The sequence below is a fragment of the Bubalus kerabau genome, chromosome 16, assembly GCF_029407905.1.
Source record: "Bubalus kerabau isolate K-KA32 ecotype Philippines breed swamp buffalo chromosome 16, PCC_UOA_SB_1v2, whole genome shotgun sequence".
Lineage (NCBI taxonomy): Eukaryota > Metazoa > Chordata > Mammalia > Artiodactyla > Bovidae > Bubalus > Bubalus kerabau.
In genome coordinates this window covers 62,933,983-62,959,997 of record NC_073639.1, presented here as the reverse complement: position 1 = coordinate 62,959,997, position 26,015 = coordinate 62,933,983, and the positions used below count along the sequence as shown (strand labels likewise).

At 38.0% G+C, this 26,015-nt stretch overlaps 1 protein-coding gene across 5 annotated transcripts in view; it reads right to left on the bottom strand.

Annotated features, from left to right (window-relative positions):
• The window catches only part of MED13L (mediator complex subunit 13L), a 280,536-nt gene that overhangs the window by 55,658 nt on the left and 198,863 nt on the right, over window positions 1-26,015 (bottom strand). For all 5 annotated transcript variants that reach the window (XM_055550352.1, XM_055550351.1, XM_055550353.1 and 2 more), the window contains 3 exons: window positions 7,537-7,682; window positions 4,537-4,731; window positions 3,962-4,150 (listed from right to left, as the gene is read on the bottom strand). In XM_055550352.1, the coding sequence (XP_055406327.1) occupies window positions 3,962-4,150; window positions 4,537-4,731; window positions 7,537-7,682 (530 nt within the window). The remainder of the gene's footprint in view (window positions 1-3,961; window positions 4,151-4,536; window positions 4,732-7,536; window positions 7,683-26,015) is intronic.

Here is a 26,015-nt window from a genome sequence, read left to right as displayed (position 1 = left end):
TCCACAGCTATGAGTAGATCTGCGTCAGTATAGCTTTCAGTCACGTCAATACCCACACTCACATACCCTCAATGGCATATCCATCAGGAGGCGTTCCTACTCAGAGGTTTTGGAGATGACTTACACAGGAGGATTCAAACACGACAATGTTAAAGACATAAACATGCATGGACTGTCTGAGTTTTTAAATCTCAATGCAGTAAATGAGTTTCAAGACAGAAGAAAACAGTAGAGGGAGCTTTATGCTCAAGCAGCTAAAAGGCTGCGAAGCAATTGCACACAGTGCCTGGGTAGGAGAGAGAAATCCTTAACAAGGTCAAATTTCAAATCTGCATGTGGCACTGTTCATCCTTGTGCCTGACACCACCTATGCAAGCTAATACTAAAAAAATGAGAGACTGACTCAACATTTTATATCAGAGGATTAGAAATTCACTGGTTTCTAATATTTCCACTTAAGAGTTTCCAACTGTACTTGGTATGCGATACATTTTCGGTGCCATGCATGCTAAGTCGCTCTGTCACGTCCCACTCTTGGCGACCTGATGGACTGCAGCCCACCAGGCTCCCCTGTCCACGGGATTCTCCAGGCAAGAACACTGGAGTGGGCTGCCACTTCCTCCTTCAGGGCCATTTTCTATTATGCCTACTCTAACTGTTGATAAGATTAGTTATTGGTTGTAAATATTTTACTACTTTCATCTCATACAAGACAAATAATGAAGTCAATTTCCAGTATTAAATTCTGATTCGATTACTTTTATCTATTTGATTTCATAAACATATTGAGGGTTTTATTCCTGATAGAATTATGATGCAAAATATCTCAAATGAAATAATTTTGAAGTGCTCTGGAATCCTTCACTTTCATGTGAAAAAGAAAGAAGCAACCTAATATTACAAACTAATATTTCTTGGTATCAATGCAAAACCACCATTGTATGGAACTGACTGGTTAGTCTCAGCTCCACTTTTTTTTTTTTTTTAATAAAGCAAACCCCAATGCTTACATTCTTAGGAACTGAAGCTTTCTTGTTCCCCAGAAAAGTACTGTTATAATATATAAATGAGATAAATTAACAGAGACAAGAAATTTGATCTTTCACTGCTATCTTTTAATCTTAAAAGTTCTCTAACTTGGCTCACAGGACAAAATATTTCATTTTGACTTTACAATGGATTTTCAAATGCCTATTATAAAACTAGGCAAAGTAGCGCAACAAACAGAAGTAGAGAGCATAGCCCTTTGACCCCAAACACTCAACAGTATAGCCAAACAGACTATCAGTCCATGGTATCATAAGGGAATTATTTATGACCAAAACAGGAGAGGTTGTGGGGAAAGACAGCCAGACTCTTTTCTGATTGAAGGTAGGTTAATGTTTTTCAGTAGCTTTTAATGATTTAACTAAAATGTGGGTGGTATCTTATATGGAATTAAATGAGACTTGTATTACATGTTGTTAAATGCATATTCAATGCTTCTCAAATTATCTCCATAAACAGAAGAGGCAAGCTGATCTATCTATTCACATAAGTCAGAACTCTGGCCCTCCCAGGTCCCGTGCCAATCTAGGAGACTCTTGGCCATTTTAAGAGGCAAAGTAACCCCCTTTGTCCTATGCCCAGGAAAGCATGGCAGTGTTCAACATCATTCAAGTGCAGAGTGATGAGGCTGAGCAGGATTCTCACAGATGGAGCATTAGGAGTCCTAAGCTGTAATTTGATGTTATGATGTATAAAGCTGGACAAATTAATTTTATGACAAATACATCAGTCACTCTCATTCAGTGTTTCTGTTTTAGGAAATAAGGAGACATCAAGAGATTTATTTACCCAGGGTGTAGCACAATGATATACAGAGTTAGAGGGGAAGAAATCTAAAGATCTATAGTTGTAAAAGTACATACCTGAAATCCACCAGAATAAAACATTTTTTTCTGAACTATGAATTTAAGAGTTCTGAACTAACCAAAGGTCAAGGCATCATGCCCACAGCAGGCCTTCAATTTTAAGCTGAACACAAATTTTACTAAATACCAGGCAAAACAGTAACAAATGTAAACAAAAATTGATGACTTCTGTAGTTTGTTAAAAATCCAAACTTGCATATGAAATATGATTAACATTTTTCAAAATACTGACAATTCTAGACTTATTAATATATCTTCTCTATGGTGTTATTATAATTATAAAAAGACTATACAAGGGTTTTTCTGCTTTTTCAGTTCAAATGTAGTTTTAATAAAAATCAACTGATGGTGAATCATTTCACAAGGGATCATCCAAATTCTCTGCTCTACTGTACTCAGAGCTGGATGTAGTACATTTTTTCACCATCTTAGCAACTACAAGGCTCTTAAAAACAAAGGCTAGGAATTTCCTGGCAGTCCAATGGTTAGGACTCTGTGCTTCTATTGCAAGGGGTACAGGTTCAATCCCTGGTGGCAGAACTAAGATTCTGTAAGCTGTGTAGGCCAGCCAAAGCAACCCCCCAAAACCCCAAACCCCTAAGGTTACAAGTTCATTTCTATGTCCCTCACACAATATCTGAGTTATTCCTTCCAGATAACTTAATGTGTGTGCTATGTTGCTTCAGCTGTGTCCGATTCTTTGTGACCTTACGGACTTAGCCCGCCAGGCTCCCCTGTCCACAGGATTCTCCAGGCAAGAACACTGGAGTGGGTTGCCATGCCCTCCTTCAGGGGATCTTCCCAACCCAGGGATCGAACCCACGTTTCTTACATCCCCCTGCATTGGCAGGCGGATTCTTTGCCACTAGCGCCGCATGGGAAGCTGATAACAATACTGTGTGTTAAAACTGGAGTTCTGAGCACTTCTTTGAATTCTTGTACTACTGTTTGTATATTGCTTTGCTGTTTATCAAACACTGTCAGGTACATGATCTAACATGTATAACAGTCCTGGAAACTATATAGAATTTAACAGAGAAGGAAACTGGTGTTCAAAACAAGTAAAAGAATTAAATAAGGTCACTCACGTAGTAAAAACTAAAGCTAGGTTTTAAAAGGTGTGTTCAATTACAAAGTCTATACTTTCCCCCAATATGTCATTTAACCATGCACATTTACTGAATGTCACTACATGTCAAGCACTATGCCAGCAATTTTTAAATACTGCCTTATTTCATTCTCATGAAAATTACCACGTGATGAACATGTATCGTGCTTGATAGTCTGTTTTCAAAGTTTAGAGGACAAGACTTCGTTTACTGATGTTCCTGCCAATATGGCCCACATTAAATACCTATAAATAATCTTACTTTAGCTCAAGTGTGATGATTATCCTTTTCTTAGTGACCATATTTTCAATTAAAATGAAGTCAACTATAACAACAACAAAGTTAATACAGAATATTTACTACTCGACAAAGGAAACATCTTCCCAATTTAAATAATTTCTGAATTTTCTCAAGAAGGAAGAATCTTGAAATGGGCAAATTTTTCAAGTTAATTAATATCTGTCATTAGTGTAGACAGATTATTGAAAGGACAAAGCATTTATTCAGAGCTCTTGGATGTCAGACTATCTTTATAATAAGAAAAGAGAATTCACCCAAGACTTGTCCCTGTCTAGCAACAGCCAATTGGACAAGCACATCAACTATTCTCTGATTTAGTGTTTTTCACCACATCTCATCTCCTGATTGCATGTGTGTGCATGCATGCACATCAATGTAAAAGGTAGATGCATGTGTAGAATTGAAGAGAAACAACAAACATGTTTAACTGGAGTAAAGACGAACAGACACAATTAAAATTCTGAAGCACATCAATTGTTTACAATTCTCCTTCTCTATTTTGTAAAATCCCACATTAGTCTATTTCCATCTCTTCCACCAGGAATTTCTCCGTGTGTTTTCTCATCTGTTCATGTAGCAGGGGTGCTACATGACTTTCTGGGATCTATTCCCCCCAGGATGTTCCTGGATCGTACTCACCCATGACAGCCTGTTCTGGAGAAGTGGGAGGGGTGAGAGGCATCCCGCAGTTACTCGGGTCCTTCACGCTCCCAAGCCCCTGCTGCCCAACGGTAATATGGCCCCCGGTACTGGCCACACTCTGAGGAACTGGGATGTCATTCTGAGAGATCAGCACAAAAGCTGAAGGATAAACCATCCGAACACCACCTGTGAGGAGAGCGAACAAGAGAACAGGCCTGAGAAAAAGGTCACGCCAGACTGCCAAATTTATTATTCCAGTGGTCAGAGTCAAAGCTCACTGGTGAAAATGAGACTCTCATTAGGTACTGCCAAAAGTGATAGGTTCCATCCTTTCATAAGTTAATAGCTATTTAAACATGTGTTCCAACATTATCATAATAGCATTTGGAATACAGGGACCATTGGTGCTTCAGGCAAGATAACTACTCAGCAAATACCACTGTGTCAAGAGAATTCAAAAAGATGGGGAAATTATGGAGATTATTTTTGATGAATCTGAATGATTATCTTTTTAAATTAAGCAAGATGAAGAAGATAGAATTAAGCTCTTCAGGCAAAACATTTTCTCTTACCAACAATTACTTCTACTGCCACGGGGAAATCATCATCATATCCCAACTCTTCCTCTTCTTTCATTTCTTCTTTCTTTTTCAGCACCATTGGGTAGAAATACTGCCATTCCTCTATCAACTTACGGGTGGCTGGGTCTGACATCTTGTATGCTTGGCCTGTTAGCGTGCCGTTTAAGCCATAAGGACTTACCAGTACTAAAGCAGACAGGAGAAACATGTGTTACACATCAGAGTAATAATTCCTACTTAAGTGTAATGCTACATACACGGCAGTTTTAGGGTGAGGCACATTATCATTTGACGTATACTGCTCTTTATTTCTTAACTCCTTTTTAAGTGTAATTTTAAAAAATTTCTAATTTTAGTACTTTTTATATGCCTCTCAACTCAAATCAATTTTTGAAGGAAATCAAATGGGAGGAGATATAATTAACATGATCAGACAAGTACATCAACATACAATATATAAGCTATCTATACATAAGCTATCTACCCATTATCTATCTATACATTAAAGCATATAAACATCAGTTTGGTAATAGCTCATACAGTGTGAATACTGAATCTTCCATGACAGAAGACCATTCAATACATATATCCTGAAACCAGCCTGGGACTTGAACGCTCTCCCTATGATTTCCTGAGACTTCCTAAATATTTGAGGTAATTTAAAAATAATACATAAATAAAATGTCTATTGGCAGAAAAGTCTTAATGTACCAAATTTGAAACATAATGTTATGTATAATTTCAGTTACAACTATTTTAGAGGTATGCTGATTAAACAACTCTAAAATAAAATTTATTTTACGTAAAGTAAAGGACTTAAAAAGTTTTTTTCTCTTACTCTTTCACTGTTTGACCTTGATGTCATTTTCACTGAGCTAGACACAAAAATGCAGTTAACATAACACTGTATAACTCAGTTCTTATTCTCACAGTGAGTATTTCGACATTTCAAATAACACTTTTCTAGGGATAAAAGTAACTTTTCCTTAATCCTGATTTATAAAAACAAATCTCAGCATAAGCATTAACTGGGAGGTCCTTTTGGGAGACACTTTTTTTCTTAACTGCTGGATGATATATCACATCAATCAAGACAGAGATGGTTAAAGACATCACATATTTCGTGTTGCCTTCTGCTACTCTGTAGGGATACAAATGGAGAAATACTGATCTAAGCAACACAGCTAATCAAGGGCAATTTTCCTGTTTTAACACTTCTAAGAAATCCCCACATCAATATGATTAATTATGTTCACTATAATTGCCTATATACCAACACCTGCCCTAAGAATGTACCTTCTCTACACCAATCAGGGGAAATAAGCAGGATGCTGCTGCTGCTGCTGCTAAGTCGCTTCAGTCGTGTCCGACTCTGTGCGACCACACAGATGGCAGCCCACCAGGCTCCGCCGTCCCTGGGATTCTCCAGGCAAGAACACTGGAATGGGTTGCCATTTCCTTCTCCAATGCATGAAAGTGAAAAGTGAAAGTGAAGTTGCTCGGTCGTGTCCGACTCTTAGCGACCCCATGGACTGCAGCCTACCAGGCTCCTCCGTCCATGGGATTTTCCAGGCAAGAGTACTGGAGTGGGGTGCCATTGCCTTCTCCGAATAAGCAGGATAATGCCCCACAAAGTCTTCCATGATTCGAGATATTAGTAACAAACCAGTAATATTTAAAGTAAGTAGTCTACAGGGACCAAGAATGGCCAATATTATCTTTCCCAACTTAGAAGCTTAGTCATCTTTTCTCATGACTAGTAATTCCTTTTGTTACTTTAAGTAAATGCTTTTATTTTGCTCCACAAAATCTAAAGTCAGATGATCCTCAGCACTTTCAGAGTCAAGAAAACATAGTGTTTAAATAATCCTGACAATCCACAAAATGAGCATATTGTACAACTCAAGTGTACAGTTTGAGAACTGGGCTGTTTTGAATAATATAGCAATTCATACATAAAACATCCAAAAAACTACAGAATAATAAAGTACACAGTTTAAAATGTGTTGCTAGATGGAGGAAAATGCAGCCAATAATCAGGACAAAATTACATGAGGTTCAATGTTCTTTTTTACCCAAAAAAAAAAAAAAAAAAAAAAGTCTTAACAATCTTTAGGGCAAGAAAAAGCTGCATGTTTCATCAAATTAACTTACAATCATTTGTATAAGACCAAAAACCAATATAAATAATATGGAGGCTAAACACTCATTTGACTATTATATCAATAAAATACTTCAGTCAATTTTATTAAAAATATTTTTTAAATTACATTTTGTGATATACTAAGGCTATTTCAACCAGGCACCTCTAGAATTGATAAGATTAAACTAAAAAAAAAAATGTTTCTGTATGGTTCAATTTAATATTATAACATTTAAAAACAGTTATTCATAGAAAATTATGAATTCCAAAGACAAAACCAAAGCTTTAGAATATATAGCTAGAAAAAAAGAAACGTGTTATTTTGGTGATATCTAGGTAATTAGTTGAGCATTCATGAAAATATGAATGTAAGTTAAATTACAACCAAATATCTACAACAAATGTAGTCTAAAATTAAAAGAAAATAAGGTATTAATAAAGAAACTACAGACTATACAACTCCAGGAATTTGATTTTGGTTAAAGTTTCAAAGAGTACAAAGCTTAATAGTAACTCTCTGATAGTCATTACAGTCCTAAAACCATAGGTCAAAGAAAACAAGGAAAACCTTTAACTTATAAGATTTTTGATCTTCAGGAAATCCTCCACACTTTATTCTTCGACACACTTAAGACCATGTTGTAGCTGAGGGAAGCTTTCAGTAAAAAAATGAGCAAGCTATCATCATTTACTTGTGGTCTTCCCTTTCTTCTTCAGAAACTAACCCTTCCTGCTTAGCTCAACACGTCCATTTCAGGTACTACCTCATTCCATGAAACTTCACTGGGCAAGGCGGCTATCCACCAGGTAGGGAGTGGTGGAGAGGAAGAACATCATTGTTTACTTACCTTGAAATGGTGCAGGTGAAGACTGAGCCATGTGGATATGCTCCTCATTGATCAAATAAATTGGCTGGTGTTGGGCAATCTCCACACTTGTGCATACATTACTTTCCCCGTGAAGAAAGAATGTGAACGCACAGGACAAATGCTCACTAGAAAAAGACAAAATGAGAAACTCAGCTCTACATTTTGGTGGGAAATAATTAGGTGCTAGACACAGGAACACAGACGGGACACAGCTTTACTTTATCAAGCATCCACCACAGCCTGCCCTGGATGATATTAACAAGCACAAACTTTCCATCGCTGTGGACAAATAAAAACGGTAATTAAAGATGCCAGATAAATAGAAAGTTAGGTCTCACTGCAAAACTGGAAATGACTGTGCAGAACGCTTTCTGCTTCCTTTGCACAGATTCTCCAACTATAAGCTCCCAAGGACAGGAAAAGAATAACGTTTTTCTACCTTCTTGTGTATTACTATATCTGAACTGGCTTTTAAGTGACTAGGAATGATGACAAAGTAGTTTTGCTTGTGTTTGGTATGACATAACAGTAAGATCAAATTTACAATCTTATACCATTACAACAAGGCTATTAAACTTATTGATCTAAAGATAGCAATTAAGAACACTACTACATGTAAATTTCCAATATACAACTGCTAAGATAATATGTTTCTAAATAGACTGGTGATTGATTATATTTAATTTTCACAATTTACCTCTGATCACAAAATTTTATTAACGCATTCCACTTCTCCATTTTCCACACAATTTGCTAAAAATTGAAAAAATGATGTGTCTTGGAGAAAAATAATTTCAAAATTACTACAGTGGCACATTCTTTCAAAGTCGTTAACTTTGGCCTTAAGTCACCCATAACATCTCCATTTCTCAGGACAGCTTATAAGAACATTTGCCTGATGAACCAAAATCACTATATTCTAAGCAACCACCATTTGAAAACTCATCTTCCAAGATTTCCTTCTTTTCAAAAGTTCTCTAAAATATTATAAAGTATATTTTGAGTACCACTCAAAAAATTAAAATTTAAGTAAAAAATTATAATGATTTTGGAAAACTGAAATAAAAATGACAACATTTTCACTCTATTCCTACAGGGAAACATATATTAATATAGTCTTCCTTTACAAGTACGTTGCAATGATCTGAGAAAATTTTGTGTTTTACTCAAATGTGCAGCTTCCTCAATAGGACAGACACAGCTAGACTTGATATTTGGGTATTTAGCACAACAGAGTAATCGTAAGATAATAAATTTAAACTTCTCTTTAGCACCTTATGTCTAAGTTTCAAGTTCACCAAGAGGAAACAATGCATGTAATTTAAATGTATACAAGTATACAGAAGTGTCAACCATGTGCTGTCCTTCATTTATGGAAACGACACTGAACACATAGCATCCCCCAAGCACAACATTATTTCAGGCATGTAAACCACCAACCTACACATCAACTGACTGTGGATTGGTCGTTTTCGTTTGTAAAATCCAGTAGAGAAGGAGGATCTGACATATCCCTCTCATGCTTATTAACCCATGCAGTCATCCGAATATTTATAAGGCCCCTGGTGAGAGTTACAGATTCTGAGTACAGCTCTTCTACTGAATCCCAACTGTGCATGAACACAAACACAACCTACCTTTGTCTATCAATCAGGAAGTCAGAATGGTACAAGAAGTCTGAACAGTGACAATGAGTAAAATATGGTTCATGTCCTCAAGGAGAGTATAAACTAAGGCTGACATAAATGCTTATCAGTACAATAAAGTCAAGTACAGAAACAGAAAACCAAAATGCCATGGGAAGGCTAAAGTGTACTGATTTTTTCAATTTGGAAGTCCAAATGCTGCAAAGAAGATGAAATCAGATGAAAGTTTGATTTTAGTATAGAGAAAAGAAAAAGTAAGAGAGGGAATGTGAGGCAAGGAATCGATGTAGTTGAGAACAGGATATAGCTTAGAAATTCTAAAAGGAGGAGAGACAGGACGTGATGGGAAAGGAAAAAGAAGTCTGAAAAAAAGAAGTCAGAGGTCACCCTTGAGACAACCAAAAGTCTTGCCATGTGAAAAATAGCAGGGAGCCAATTAAAGGTTTGGTTTTTAAAAGTTGGCTCAATCTAAAGAATCGAGATAAAAACCTCAAAATAGAATTCAATTTGAATTTGCTATGTTCCAAAAGAGGCTCAGAGGTTAAAGCATCTGCCTGCAATGCGGGAGACCTGGGTTCGATCCCTGGGCCAGGAAGATCCCCTGGAGAAGGAAACAGCAACCCACTCCAGTGTTCTTGCCTGGAGAATCCCATGGATAGGGGAGCCTCGTGGGCTATAGTCCACGGGGTCGCAAAGAGTCAGACATGACTGAGCGACTTCACTTCACTTCACAAAAGACACAGAGCAACACAAATGAAAACAGTAGGAAGTGAATCAGTGACCTATTTTCTATATTGATAACTTTCAAAAACTAATTTTTTTTTTTTTCTAAAGAGACAAAACTACACAAGAAAAACAACAAGTTATGGGGGAAATAGAACAGAAGCCACCAGTAACTACATAATGTTTTGTAAGTTACTTCACTGTTCTGATCACAGCTTCCTCATATGTCAAGTCAGATGCTGGCACAAACTGCTGCCCCTTCACCCCAAGAAATTCTCATTTAGAAGGTCTAGAATGAGCCCCAAGAATCTGCATTTCCATCCAATTCTCAGTGCTGCTGCTGCTACTCCTAGCTTAAGGTTCATGCTTCGAGAATCACTGAATTTTATGGCAAATAAATCCTTTTCAGCTATAAAATTCTTTTTTTTTTCCCCCTAAGATTACAAGAAACAAGAGGGCAAGGAGGACAATACTGATGACCTAAGGAGACTTTTGCCACTTCTAAGACTACACAGATAAAACTTACAGCATTGCCTGTAATAGTTAACAACTACAGACAGACAAAATGCCCATTTGTAAAGGACTGGTTAACTAAACTAAGATACATGCCTACAAAATAATACTGTGTAACCACTTAAAAGAAAATACTGATACATAAAAACCTACCACATAAACCCATAAAAGATGAGGAAAAAAACAAGGTACAAAATTGCTGTGAATCATATACACCCATCTGTATAAAAATGCAAGACTGGGGAGAAAAATATATGCACACACAATCTGCTTACCCTGGCATAAAATTTCTCTGGAAGGATTCACTTTAAAAACCTAATAATTTTGGCTGCCTTTGGGGAATGCAGTGGTATGACTAGGGGATAAAGTAAGAATTCTCAATACTCTTTTCTACTTTTTGAATGTGGGGCCAGGGGTCACACAGAAGGTAATGGAGGCAGGATCTGAAGGAAGCCCCCGCCTCCCATCCTGTGCAGTGCCTGCTGGCCCAACTAGAGGAACCCAGTCTTTCATCTCACCACATTTGGCTCTTAGTTGAAGCCTGCTGAGATCATCTTTGATTCTGAGTCTGTTATCTAACATGCTGGATATTTAATCAGCAAGCATCAATATCTTTATCCATGTCAGTGCTAAAAATGGTGACTGAGACTATACTGAGGAAAGAATCCTGAGTCACTTTATCAGGTAATTTTCCAGTTACAAATGCTCCCAAGTGCTGCCACTCATGTACAGTTTCTTGTCTACAAAGGACGCTCTGACAGATTACTATGTCAAGTGTCTTTATACAATGCAGACACGTAACAACTACCATATTGCCCTGATCTAGAAACCTGCCTAAAAGCCAAATTCAGGTTGTCTGATATACAAGTTAACTCGCCTCATTTTACAGATGAGAAGATAAGGATAAAAAGTATGGCCTGCAAATGCCATTCTTAGAAGCACAGCTGGAATTAGACTTGAAATTTAGGGATCCTTCCTCTCCTTTTCACCATACACCTGTCTGCTGTTGCACTCACCTCACTCTCCCCCAGAACGCTAGAGGACTACAGCTTTCCTTTTCTCTGTGAAGGGACTCCCATACTCTCTGCCACTCAGGAGTAGTCTTGATTTCCACAGCTTTACCTGCTTTTCACTAGAGCACACTACTCTGTTAGGGCTCCCTTATCTTTCTCCCTCTATTGACTAAGGTCAAATAATCAACATGTAAATAAAATGATTAGTATAATAGTAGCACTACTACTGATATCACTAAATAACCTATCCATAAATAACTCTGGTGTTATGAAGAAGACAACTGTAGGGTGAATTTGGAAATGCAGGTATAATTTATTCACTATCAAAAAGATAAAGATCATCTGAATGGCTGAAAAATACTAAATCCATCTACGTAATACTTAGACCAGACATGCAAAATTAAACCACACCCATGGACCTCACCAGATGGTCAACACTGAAATCAGACTGATTATAGTCTTTGCAGCCAAAGATGGAGAAGCTCTATATAGTCAGCAAAAACAAGACCAGGAGCTTACTGTGGCTCCCATCATGAACTCCTTATTGCCAAATTCAGACTTAAATTAAAGAAAGTGGGGAAAACCACTAGACCATTCAGGTATGACCTAAATCAAATCCCTTCTGATTATACAGTGGAAGTGAGAAATAGATTTAAGGGACCAGATCTGATAGACAGAGTGTCTGATGAACTATGGACAGAGGTTCATGACATTGTACAGGAGACAGGGATCAAGACCATCCCCAAGAAAAAGAAATGCAAAAAAGCAAAATGGCTGTCTGAGGAGGCCTTACAAATAGCTGTGAAAAGAGAAGAAGCAAAAAGCAAAGGAGAAAAGGAAAGATACACCTATTTGAATGCAGAGTTCCAAAGAATAGCAAGGAGAGATAAGAAAGCCTTCCTCAGTGATCAATGCAAAGAATACAGGAAAGCAATAGAATGGGAAAAACTAGAGATCTCTTCCAGAAAATGAGATACCAAGGGAACATTTCATGCAAAGATGGGCTCGCTCAATAAAGGACAGAAATGGTACGGACCTAACAGAAGCAGAAGATAGTAAGGAGGGGTGGCAAGAATACACAGATGAACTGTACAAAAAAGATCTTCACGACCCAGATAATCTCGATGGTATGATCACTCACCTAGAGCCAGACATCCTGGAATATGAAGTCAAGTGGGCCTTAGGATGCATAACTATGAACAAAGTTAGTGGAAGTGGTGGAATTCCAATTGAGCTATTTCAAATCCTAAATGATGATGCTGTTAAAGTGCTGCGCTCAATATGCCAGCAAATTTGGAAAACTCAGCAGCGGCCACAGGACTGGAAAAGGTCAGTTTTCATTCCAATCCCAAAGAAAGGCAATGCCAAAGAATGCTCAAACTACTGCACAATTGCACTCATCTCACATGCTAGTAAAGTAATGCTCAAAATTCTCCAAGCCAGGCTTCAGCAATTCGTGAACCGTGAACTTCCAGACGTTCAAACTGGTTTTAGAAAAGGCAGAGGAACCAGAGATCAAACTGCCAACATCTGCTGGATAATCGAAAAAGCAAGAGAGTTCTAGAAAAACATCTATTTCTGCTTTATTGACTATGCCAAAGCCTCTGACTGTGTGGATCACAATAAACTGTGGAAAATTCTGAAAGAGATGGGAAAACCAGACCACCTGACCTTCCTCTTGAGAAACCTGTATGCAGGTCAAGAAGCAACAGTTAGAACTGGACATGGAACAACAGACTGGTTCCAAACAGGAAAAGGAGTACGTCAAGGCTGTATATTGTCACCCTGCTTATTTAACTTCTATGCAGAGTACATCAAGAGAAACGCTGGGCTGGAAGAAGCACAAGCTGGAATCAAGATTGCTGGGAGAAATATCAATAACCTCAGATATTCAGATGACACCACCCTTATGACAGAAAGTGAAGAAGATCTAAAGAGCCTCTTGATGAAAGTGAAAGAGAAGACTGAAAAGCTGGCTTAAAGCTCAACATTCAGAAAACGAAGATTATGGCATCCGGTCCTGTCACTTCGTGGCAAATAGATGGGGAAACAGTGGAAACAGTGGCTGACTTTATGTTTTTGGGCTCCAAAATCACTGCAGAAGGTGACTGCAGCCATGAAATTAAAAGACGCTTACTCCTTGGAAGGAAAGTTATGACCAACCTAGATAGCATATTCAAAAGCAGAGACACTACTTTGCCAACAAAGGTCTGTCTAGTTAAGGCTATGGTTTTTCCAGTGGTCATGTATGGATGTGAGAGTTGGACTGTGAAGAAGGCTGAGCACTGAATAATTGATGTTTTTGAACTGTGGTGTTGGAGAAGACTCTTGAGAGTCCCTTGGACTGCAAGGAGATCCAACCAGTCCATCCTAAAGGAGATCAGTCCTGGGTGTTCATTGGAAGGTCTGATGCTGAAGCTGAAACTCCAATACTTTGGCCACCTGATACAAAGAGCTGACTCATTTGAAAAGACCCTGATGCTGGGAAAGATTGAGGGCAGGAGGAGAAGGGGACAACAGAGGATGAGATGGTTGGATGGCATCACAGACTCAATGGAGCTGAGTTTGGGTAAACTCCAGGAGTTGGTGATGGACAGGGAGGCCTGGTGTGCTGTGGTTCATGGGGTCACAAAGAGTTGGACACAACTGAGCAACTGAACTGAACAAAAAATAGTAGAAAATGATACTGCAGGCGAATACAAATAAAAATAAAGCTGGTATAGAAATAGTAGTAAACAGTACATTTTTAAAATGTAGGTTCATCATTATAGAATAATGAACAGAGAAATTCACTAAGAAATTAAAACAATCTTGAGTGTGCATGTACACAGCCATATGGTACACAATATAACTTAGAAATATATAAAGAAAAAATGGCAGAATTACAAGGAGAAACTGACATATCTTTAACTGATAAGTATTTCAATATACTTTTTTCAGTATTTAATAAGCAAATTACTTAGAATACCAAAAAAAAAGACAAAAGTATATAAACAAGTATATATGTTGGCTTTTAAGAAATAAATAATCTGTTCTTTTCCAGGGACACATAGAAGACGTACAAAAAAGGACTGGGAACTAGGACACAAGACAAATCCAAAGTTTCAAAGAATTGATATCACACAGACTATACATTCTTTAATCAGTGCAATTTATTTAGAAATCAACAGTTTTTGCCTTTTTTTTTTTAAGGTTAAAATAAAATCCCTTTGTTTGGAAACTTGAATACGCACTCCCTAAATAATTCATGGGTTACAGAGGAAATCACAATGGAAATCACAAAATGTTTAAAACTGAATGACAACAAAAGTAATACATGTCAAAATCAGAGAGAGACAGTGCTTAGAGAGTAATTTATATCCTCATATGCCTAAAAGAGGGTCTTAAAATAAATGAGATAAGCCTTCAAATCAAGAAGTTGAAAGGGGCAACAACAAAAAACAAGTCAACTCAATGAAACTAGAAGGCTGAAAATAATGACAAAAACACAAAAACTTGAGGTGGGGGTAGAAGAGAGGTAACAGAAATGATTAACAAAATGAAACTTGTTCTGTGAGCACCTTAAAAGAAGACAACCCACTAAGCCAACTGATTTGAGGAAGGGAAGTGGACAGATGCCTGTGCAGCAAGGAGGGAGGGGTACCATCACACAGTCCTGAAAACCAAGAGGAGGAAGCACCCCTGAGGCACTGACCACTCGGCGTCAAGACTAGACGCTTACTGCAAAGGCTCTGCTGCTTCCTACACCTCTGCTGCTGTGCATGCTTTTCTTTCATCTAGAATAAACTTCTCCCATCCTTCCTCACCTAATTCCTTCTCATCTTTTCCAAGAAATCATCTTTAAAAGTCCCAGAACTGGCAAAATGCACCCAAACTACTCTGTATATATCTCGGCCAAAGCTTCTCAATGCTTGTTAAGTTTTACGTCTAGTGCACCTAACTTTTTTGAGGACAAAAGTCAAGTTTTATCTATCATTTTGTATTCTCACACTTAACATGGTGCTTGGAGTGGGAAGATGCTGCATTAATCACTTGCGCTTGTGATACTTTGTACCTTTCCTCTAAAATTTTCTGGCATTTTATTTGGAGAGTCTGAAATAACCATGGAATTCTGAGTCATGAGACAGAGAAGAACAAGAGGGAAAGGGGGAAAGGGAAAAAAAGCACAAAAACCCTGTGATTTTCCAGTCAAGAATACATTAGGGGAAACCTACCCCTGGTCTTGAGAATCTCTGACAATCTCTCCATCTGGTCTTCTAAAGGGAACCTGCTTGGGGGTATCACCGACAGCTGTGGAGTATAACATGGTATGACTCTCACTGGGACCCAAGACAGTGTATATTTTGCACATCTCACTTACATTTCTGTAACTCCACATTATTTCCTACTCTGTCACTCTCCTTAAATCCCATCTTTCAAAGTCCAATATCACTTCTACTTTTTCCATATAAGTTCTTTTACATGGCCTTATACAAAGGCCTACCCACTCGTGTTCTTGCTTGGAGAATCCCAGGGATGGGGGAGCCTGGTGGCTGCCATCTGTGGGATCACACAGAGTCGGACACGACTGAAGTGACTTAGCAGCAGCAGCATACAAAGGCCTTCTCATATAAGCTCTTTTCACAGAGACCTCTTTATTCTCTGCCACTAAGAGTATTTACCTCTTGTTTGGCACCCATATTATCAAAAGAACTCATTTAATTAACAAGTATTTACTAAGCACATCTATCTATCTTGTATCAAACACTATGCTGGACTTAGCCATGTAGAAATAAGACCAGAATCAGCCCTTGGGTTATTTTATGTTTTTTAAGCAAAGCACCAAAAAACTTTAAAAGGGAATAGAAATTTGAAGACGAAGAAATTCTGGTAGGATGCCCTCAGTTAAAATTGTGTACTTGAATGTTAGAGTTCTCAAGAAAGGGCCAGCATCATTACATGATGCTTCAGGCAAGAATTCTGGAGTGAGATGCCATTCCCTCCTTCAGAGGATCTTGACCCAGGGATCAAGCCCATGTCTCCTGCATTACGGGCAGATTCTTTACGGCTGAGCCACTGGGGAAACCCATCCAATGATTCCATCATCCACCTTATTTCTTTCACAAGACTTTGTCATAATTTGCAATTGGTTATTTTGATGGTCTCCCTCATCATAAAATAAGGTCCCCAAAAGGAGGAACCATGTCTGTCCCACTGTCCTCTGCATCCTCAGCATCTAGACATGTAAGACTTAGTAGTCAATGCACGGCTAAATGCAGTTTTAGTCATAACCAAAGAGTACTTTTCTTTTAGCAAGTTCCATCACGGGGAGAACAAGAAAAACTGATGTGCACAATGAATATTTTTTAAGTGGGAAGATTAATTATTATTAATAGGAGGGGAATGTAATTTCCAATAATAGGAAAACAAGCAACTTTAAAAACTGTTTACTTTGCAAATATAAGGGGTTGGTGTAGGTTGCATCTGTGTTGTTGAGAAAAGACTTGCAAAAATGCAAAAAAGGAAGAACTATCTTCCAGATCATTTTACTCTTAGAATATTCTAAATCTTAAGAACAATTTTTTTTCACTTCTTACACTGAGTTTTCAGAATGCAAGTATTACATGTGCTTTCAAAATGCATTATGAATATTAATCAACTCCTGTTCTTTTCAGGGTGTAAAAGTGTTTTGATAACAGATTCACAATGCAGAATGCATTTAGATAATTTCACCTAAATGCTTTTTGTGTTATGAACTTATTATCTTAAAATTTTCCAAGTTGTCATTAACCAAATCTCTTGCAAGAGGTAATTTGCCTCACTCTATAGATCCTCATTTGGGAATAGTTCGCTAATGTTACTTTATCATTTTCTTTTCTTAAAAATATACCATTTACTTTGTCAGCCTTCACAAAGACTATGGTGAATCCTTTGCTTGTTGGCATACTGACCTTTCTCTTATTGAACAGTTCTTAACTTTCATCTCCTTTTTACAAGATGATGACACTATAATATTCAAATAAGAGTTGATCAAATTATTTTATAAAATCCTGAGATCCTTTCACCAATTCATGTATCTTCCCTTTAAATTAGAAGTTAAACCTGATTACAAAAGCAATGAAAATGTCCTAAAAAGTTAATGGCACATAATTTAAATAACAAAAAACAGGAGTACTTGCATTATAACTGTTAAATTATCAAGTACAACATTATGAATAATCACCCTGCTAAAAAATAGTTAACCATTAAATTGTTTGAAAACAAAATTGCCTCAATGAACAATTTTTCTTCACAAAGGTATATACATTTGTGATGCACAGGTATATATTTATGTAATACATACACATGTGCATAAATTTATAAACATACACACATGCACACGTACACGAGAAATTAAATCAGTGAGCTCTATGACCATTCCCTTCTACCCTGCCAAACCTCAAAGCCCAGTTGGTCCTTGGCAGTAAATTCAGCATGGGAGTGGTACAGTAATTCTTCCCCATCACAAGGTACTGCTCCTGGTCTTGCAGTGGTAACAGAGCAGCAGCACCTCTTGCACTGATGCAACAACAGTGGCCCAGTGGCCTACAAGACTGAATGTTCCTCCCTGGGTGCCTCACTAGGAGCAAATGCAGTGTGGAGGCTCTGACTCAGTATGTCTTTGATCCAAAGGCAGGAAGAGTGTGACAGGTTCTCATCCTGATGGTACAAACTAGATAAGGTAATTATCAAGATGCCAAAATTGACATAACAGTTACTCTAGTCAGTGAAGTGTGCTTGAAGAAGCTGGTATACACAATATTTGAGGAGACTTACGAAAGCTGTCTTATTTAAACTCTCTCTTGAGGTTACTAAACTAAGCCAGATTATCTAGTCTCAATCACTGGACAACCCTTGGAAAATTCAATGGGAGTGTGCCTGGCAGAGAATACAGATTAAAGTGACATTTATACTAGGGAGCTCATAACTACTACAGCACTTTTACTGCTCACTTTAAGACACACTTGGATTCTTTTCTGTTTTATTAAGTATAAAACAAAACCTTTAATCCATTTTTTCGTTACTTTAAAAGACAGTAACAAAGTGGGGGAAGGGGGGAAGGTAGAGTAATGGAAGAGTATAGGGAACCATAGACATTTTCTACCATTTTTCTCATTAAATATTGATACCAATTAGGCATTATATATTGCTAAGAAAAAGGCTGAACTGACACTAAAATAGCTAAGACATATATATATATAAATATGTGTGTGTGTGTGTGTGTGTGTGTGTGTGTGTGTCTGAGATCATAAACCAGCCTTTCCCTGTTGCTCCTTACTGCTAAACTGAAATGCTATTTCTTCCCAAAGTACAAAATACATGTGAATGGTACCTCTTAAAATCAGTGACTGTTTGCTTATATTTTACACAAATGTCCAACCACTATGACAGATTCTGCTGCTGGAGGAGGAGTCTGAGTGGCAGACATGGTGGAGTTCTTGCCAGCTTGAAAGAAACATAGGGACAGACCTCTGACATCTGTCCAGATTCCCACAAGCAGCTCACAGTGGGAGAAACGACCTGCCAGAAAGCATAAAGCAGATGGGAATTCCACTATGCCATTCATCAGGTGAACAACAGCAAGTAGGACTTTACCTATGTGATCAAACAAAAAAACCAAAAAAAGAGAGAGAGAGAGAGAATAAAAATAGAAAGAAAATTATTAATTAATAAGTGCTAGGCAAACAGGGCTTTCCAGGTGGCTCAGTGGTAAAGAATATGCCTGCCAAGCAGGAGACTCAGATTTGGTCCCTGGGTCAGGAAGATCCCCTGGAGAAGGAAATGACAAGCCTCTCCAGTATTCTTGCTTGGGAAAGTCAATGGACAGAGGAGCCTGGTGGGCTACAGTCCGTGGGGTCACAAAAAGTCTGACATGACTTAGCGACTCAACAGCAACAGCAGCAGCCAGGTATATGGCCTTTCTGCTGTCACAGAGTGTCATTTTTCCATACTCCATTACTACACTTTCCATCACTTACGAGTATCAACCCTCACTAGTTTTTCCTGCCTCATTATAATGATCATATGCAAACTACCTTAAATACTTCCAGAACAAGATGAGGCAGGTAAAAGAGACAAGGATCCACGTTGAGATTTTGCTTCTCTCTCATACCCCAATTCTATTTAAGGAACTGATAGTACTACAGAGTTAAGTTATAGTATGTATGTAACAGGAGCTAATACTTAAAGAAACAGTATGATGAAATTATTTTGTCTCTACTTACAATGACAGTTTTAGTCATATTTTAAAGACATTGTCTACGATAAACAAAACAAGAGAAACATCTAACTTCTTATATCGCTCTAATTCACATCTAGCAGCTGACACTCAATGTGGCTTGGCAAGTTCTTTAAAAGGTTTTCCAACATTTGGCATTAGCCAACCAGAGAGCAGAGTCTTTTATAATCAGCACTGCTGCAAAATGTCTCACTCACCAGTACTCAAAGGAGGTCACAGATTTCCTAGCTAAAGGAAAATAAAATTGGAGCTGACACTTCCTTGGTAGAATGCTGTTATCAGCAAGAATTTATCCTCCATACTCTTCCCATGCCACAGGCCTACACCAGAAGCTACGTTTTCCTTTTCTTTAATCAAAACACAGTGCAGCCTTTAATCACCAGCACTGCTTGCCATCCCAACTCCCCTATCCCTAACACAAGAAAAATAAATCTGCTGGCTAGAACCAACAAAAATAAACATAAGATGCTTCTACATTTTTCTTACAATCTAGTTAAGACTACGAAGTCAAAGAGAGCTACAAGTTTTGTGATATGTTTAACAAATTCCAAACAGAATTAACTTTGATTCTTAACAGTTGAAAACAATTTCTCCTAAAATTCAGCAGTGATGATATACAAAGAAAAGTAGATATTGGAACTAACAGAGTCGTTAGTTGCTGTAAATAAGGATGACATTAGCATCTCACTTAAGAGCAACAGAAAACACAAGATCCTTCAGGTGATGGATGGAGCACCTAAAAAGTTAGTGTATACTCCAGACACCCAGTAGTATTCATTCTTCAAACTAGTCTACTATATACAGTAGCTACATAAGCAGTTATTTAATGACAGTGATATACATTCAGTCATCAACAAAAATCTGAATGCTTAAAATTATGGATGTTTCTTCCTTTCCTTTTTTTTTAGAGTACCAATTTGCAAAAGGTTTAGAGGGAAAAAAAATTCTGATATAGAATCTCCTTTCATTATCAAGAATCATTTGCTCAGGCAACTTTTGGTTTATTTGTTAATTCTACAAATACACAAGCATTGCTCAAAAATGCCAGGTGTACCACAGTGAAGAAGGCCTATAGTCCTGACTCCCACAGAGCTGAAATTCTAGAAGCTAGGGCAATCAGACAGTTTAAAAGTTTTTCTAAAAGATAATTTTGAGACAAAAAGCCACAAAGAAAACAAAGTAAGATGGCTGTGTTTAACAGTGGCAGTGGACAGAGGAAGGGGAGAAGCGATGACGCGTTAGATGGGAGGCAGCAGTGGGTAAGGGAGAGGTCTTCTTTGAAGAAAGGCAAATGAGAAGTCAGCCCTGGTGAGACATGAGAGAGAGAAGTTTAGGTAGATGGTCATACAAAAGCCGGAAGTACAGAAACAAGCTTACTGTATTTGGGGAACAGAATGGCTTGCTGTGTGCTACGTCACTTCAGCGGGGTCCGACACTCTTTGTGACCCTACGGACTGTAGCCTGTCAGGCTCCTCTGTCCACGGAATCCTCCAGGCAAGAATACTGGAGTGGGTTGCTATGCTCTCCTCCAGGGGATCTTCCCAACTCAGGGATCAAACCTGCATTTCTTACATCTCCTGCAATGGCAGGGTTCTTTACCACCACCTTGGAGGTAAGTACAAAATGAGATCAAATAGGTGAGCAGGGGCTGGATCATATAAAGCTTTCAATACTGAGAAGGGGCATGGATTTTATTCTAAATACACTGATAAACCCTGCAGGATTTTAAGCAAAGGAATTACCATGGTCTCATTTATATTTCAAAAGGATCACTTTTAGTTACTTTCTTGATAATTGGTTATGAAGGAGATACAGGAAGACCAGCTGAAGGCTGGTTTAGAGAAAGGTATGGTTGAGAGTAGGTTGGCAGCAGTGAAGACTTAGGGGGACATGGATTTAAAATCTATTTCAAAAATGCGGCCAACAGCACATGTAGACAGGCACCCTATGAAGAAGGTGGATGCATCAATAAGGAAGGAGGTACGATCGAGATATCACATGTGAAAGATGTTCCTTAACGACAGCAGTTAAAGCCAAGGGGATAAGTGAAAGCACATAGGTCTGAGTTTGAAAGAGTCCAGATACAGAAAAAGTAACGCAATTCAACTTCTGTTCTGACATCCTCAGGTTCTTTCATGGGGGGTGGGGGGGAGTGGGGGAAAGGCTACCATGTTTTTAGTAAGACAGTATGTGAGGCATATGTTTTAATGATCTTTCTCCAAACAGTAGGTGAAGAGAAAATAGAAAGCTATAGTGTACTTTTCTTAATTTTTGTTTGTTTTGACGAGAGACGCTCCCCCATACTCCGCCTGCACATACTCACTCCAATTTAGGGTTTAATGAATTTAACTGAATCAAACTATTCCATTTAAATTTTCTCCTTTCAAAATCACCTTTAAAAACAGATTACTAAGTTTAGTAATAAAATTAACTGAAAACAAATAATGAAGTTATAAAATACTATTTGATTCAAATTATCATCTGAATATCAAGTTTTTCTATTTAGTAATCACACCTAGAATCTAACATCACAATATTAAGTAACAATAAATGAAGTAATCGCACAACCTATTTTACATTAAATTTGGAGATTTCCACTGAAAGTAATTTTCCCCTTTCATTATGCTAATAAAAGTGAGGGAGAAATGTGTTAGTTATCGTTTTTCTATAGATCAGGCTGGGTCACCCACTCAAAACACAAGACTCCATCACGTCTAGCACTCTCTCACTGAATGACTTTGACACAGTATTATTTACTGACTTTAAACATGTATCAGGACTGGAAACTACCTAAACTCCCATCAAGAATAGAAGAGATAAATCAACCCAGGCATAGTCACACAATGGAGTACTCTACAGCAATCAGAATAAGTGGTCTACAACTGCACATACAACCTGAATAACTAAAACAACGTTGACCAAGAGAAGACAGAAACAAAAAGATATCTATGTAGGATTCTATTTATATGAAATGTGAAGACACACTAAACCGCTGGAACAAGTGCTCATGCTTGGAGGGGAGAGGCAGCGCCTGGAAAGGAGAATGAGGGAGGTTTTCGGGCTGCTAGTAACATCTATTTCCTGTGCAGGAGCAGGGGTGTGTGTGTGCACGTGCACACGTGTGCGCATGTGTGTTAGGCGCTCAGTCATGTCCGACTCTTTGCAACCCCATGGACTGTATGAACTCAATTTGGAAAAACTCACTGAGCTTTATACACTTACGATATATGTACTTTTTGTACTGTATATTATATACATCAATAAAAAGTTATACACATGAAATATGAAAGATATATAGCAAAATGTTAATATTCTGGACCTCATCAGATTAAATGAGTTGTAAAAGCATGAGTATTTATCTTATTGACTATGATATATAGAATAATGATTTCCCAAATATTGTGTTCTAATCTCCAGGCTACAGATGATTAAGGTTACTAATCAAATAACCTTAAAATAGGGAGATTATCTGGGATTATCCGGTGGGCCCAATGTAATTACAAGAGTCTTTAATTTATTGTTCAAAGAGTCAGAAGAGTCAAGGTCAGAAAGACCCAACAAGCCACCGCTGGCTTTGACAGCAGAAGGGACTCACAAACCAAGGCATGTGGGCAGCCTCCGAGGCTGGAAAATGCAAAGAAACAGATTTGCCCTGAAGGCAAATCAAGAAGGAATTCAACCATGCCAACATCTTAGTTTTAGTCTAGTGAGACCTGTTTCAGACTTCTGATTTCCAGAACTGAAAAGATAATAAATCTGTAAATAGAATGTTCAGTTTAATTCTGGATGCCACATTTTAAAAGGATATTAAGTAAACTGGAGCACACTCAAAAGAGAAGAACCAAAAGCACTTAAAACCACCCAACATAACAATAATCGAAGGAAATGGAGATATTTAACAAAGAGATAAGACAATCTAAGGAAGAAATACAATGAAACACAAGCCACAGTTAAGCATAAAATGTTATGAAACCTATTTTGTTTAGTATGATATTTGATAATGATTGCTGCAACAGTATGTGCTATCCTCAATTGTGGCAAATATCAATTTCACACACTGGTCAAAATTTCATGGTATACCAGAGAACTCAGGTACAGTGGTCAAGCACCATTGATAGACACTACAGAAAAAGAGATTTCAATTCAATATGAAGACTTTCTAACTGGGTTTTTTAAATAAAAAATGGCTTACAAGAAGGGTAATATGTTTGCTTCCCTGGTGGCTCAGATGGTGAAGAATCTGCCTTCAATGCAGGAGACCTGGGTTCGATCCCTGGGTTGGGAAGATCCCCTGGAGAAGGGAAAGGCTACCCGCTCCAGTATTCTGGCCTGGAAAATTCCACGGACTATTCTATGGGGTTGCAAAGAGTCGGACACAACTGAGCGACTTTCACCATTATGTCTGCTATACCTAATGGTGTGGTGGAGGAAATTCAAGCATAATGAAAAGGGAAAGGAACAGGATGATCTTCAATGGTGCCTTCAATTCTCAGATTCTGATAATTCTACAATTTGATTCTCAGGTAAGTTGTGCCTATTTTAAAATATCCCATATGGGATGATTACTCAGAAGCAGAATACTGAAAGACAAAGCACATCAAATTATAAGAGAAAGATGTATTCAGACAGGGTAAAGAGAAGTATCTCGAAGACACCATTCCTGAAGCTTGAAATGTATACTGCTAGTGAAGTCACAAATACAAACTTTAAAAAAAAATTTTTTTAACTCAAGTATAGTTGATTTACAATGTTGTGTTAGTTTTAGGTATACAGCAAAGTGGTCCGGCTACATGTGTTTCTTTTTCAAATTCTTTTCCATTATAGGCTATTACAAGATCCTAAATACAGTACAGTTCCCTGTGCTAGACAGTAGGCCCTTGTTGTTTATGTATTTTATATATAGTGGTATGTACATGTTAACCCCAAACCCCTATGAATTCTCAATCCAGTCAGGCAAACCAAACTGTTCTGCTCTCCTTTTGTAACCAGGATTACTTTTTGAAAGCAGAGCTTACATGAATACCTATTTATTAAAGCATTATAACAGAGGTGAATAAACACAGATTTATTCTCCCTGGAAAGGAGACATGAGGCTGATGCGATAACCTTCAAGAACAGCATCCTGTCAGACTGAAGTATCAGCTTGTGAGTCAGAATGAGAAAAATCAATATCAGTTGAATAGAAAGTTACACAAAATAAGGAAAACTTTCACTGGCGATAGTGCCATTACACTGCTTACCCTCAAAAGCTGACATCTCAGTTCAATTCTCCCAAGGATAATGGGTTGTATATACCCTGTTGCGGGTGTGTTAGTCGCTCGGTCACGTCCAACTCTGTGACCCCATAGACTGTAGCTCGCCAGGCTCCTCTGTCCATGGAATTCTCTAGGCAAGAACACTGGAGTGGGCTGCCATTTCCTTCTCCAGGGGATCTTTTCTACCCAGGGATCAAACCCTGGTCTCCTAAATTGCAGGCAGATTCTTTATCATCTGAGCTACCAGGGAAGCTCATTTACCCTGTTAGCCAAAGTCCATCTTGAACAATGTACTCACAGAAAGTAAACTTTTAAATTTCTTATTCAGTAACAACTCCTAATGCCTGGGGTTATCACTGGTAAGAGTTCTTAGAAATAGTCTTTCCCTGGAGATACTTTCAGCGACCCTGGAAGAATTACCACCTTAAAACTCAATGGATGGTTCCATCCCTCTCCCCTTTTAATCATTATACGCTGAATCCCCTATGCATCAATTAAGCACACAATAGAGTGCAGTACATAAAACCACAATAAGCAATACAGAAAAAAGGATTAAAGCCATGAAAAATGTATTAATTTATTCTATGCAATGCACTTGTAATTCTCCCACTTTCAGTCAAGATCACAGTACAGTTTAATAGTCTGGTTCAGGGACCAATTAATCCTTTTATATTTAAATCAATCACTAACTCCTCTCCGAATAATTTAGCTTCTACATGCTGCCTCCCATTTGATGTCTTTGGGGAAAGAGCACAGTTAACACTATGTGGCACATTAATCATGTTTGGTAATAGAAAAAGAAATGCATTACCAGAGAAATCTCTTACGGAAAGCAGAACATGCTCTGAAACATGTTAGCATAATCAGTGTAAGTGTCGTCATTTTCTTAATTAAAGCAGGCAAGTTAAACCTGGAGCCAAGAATGCACCCTTCAGCTGCCTTTTCAAGGTATGTGTAATGCATGTATCTGTTTATTTTGATTATGTATAAAATCTATATCCAGACACAAAACCACTCTATACAGCCCCTCCCCCCAACTGCTATCAGATTG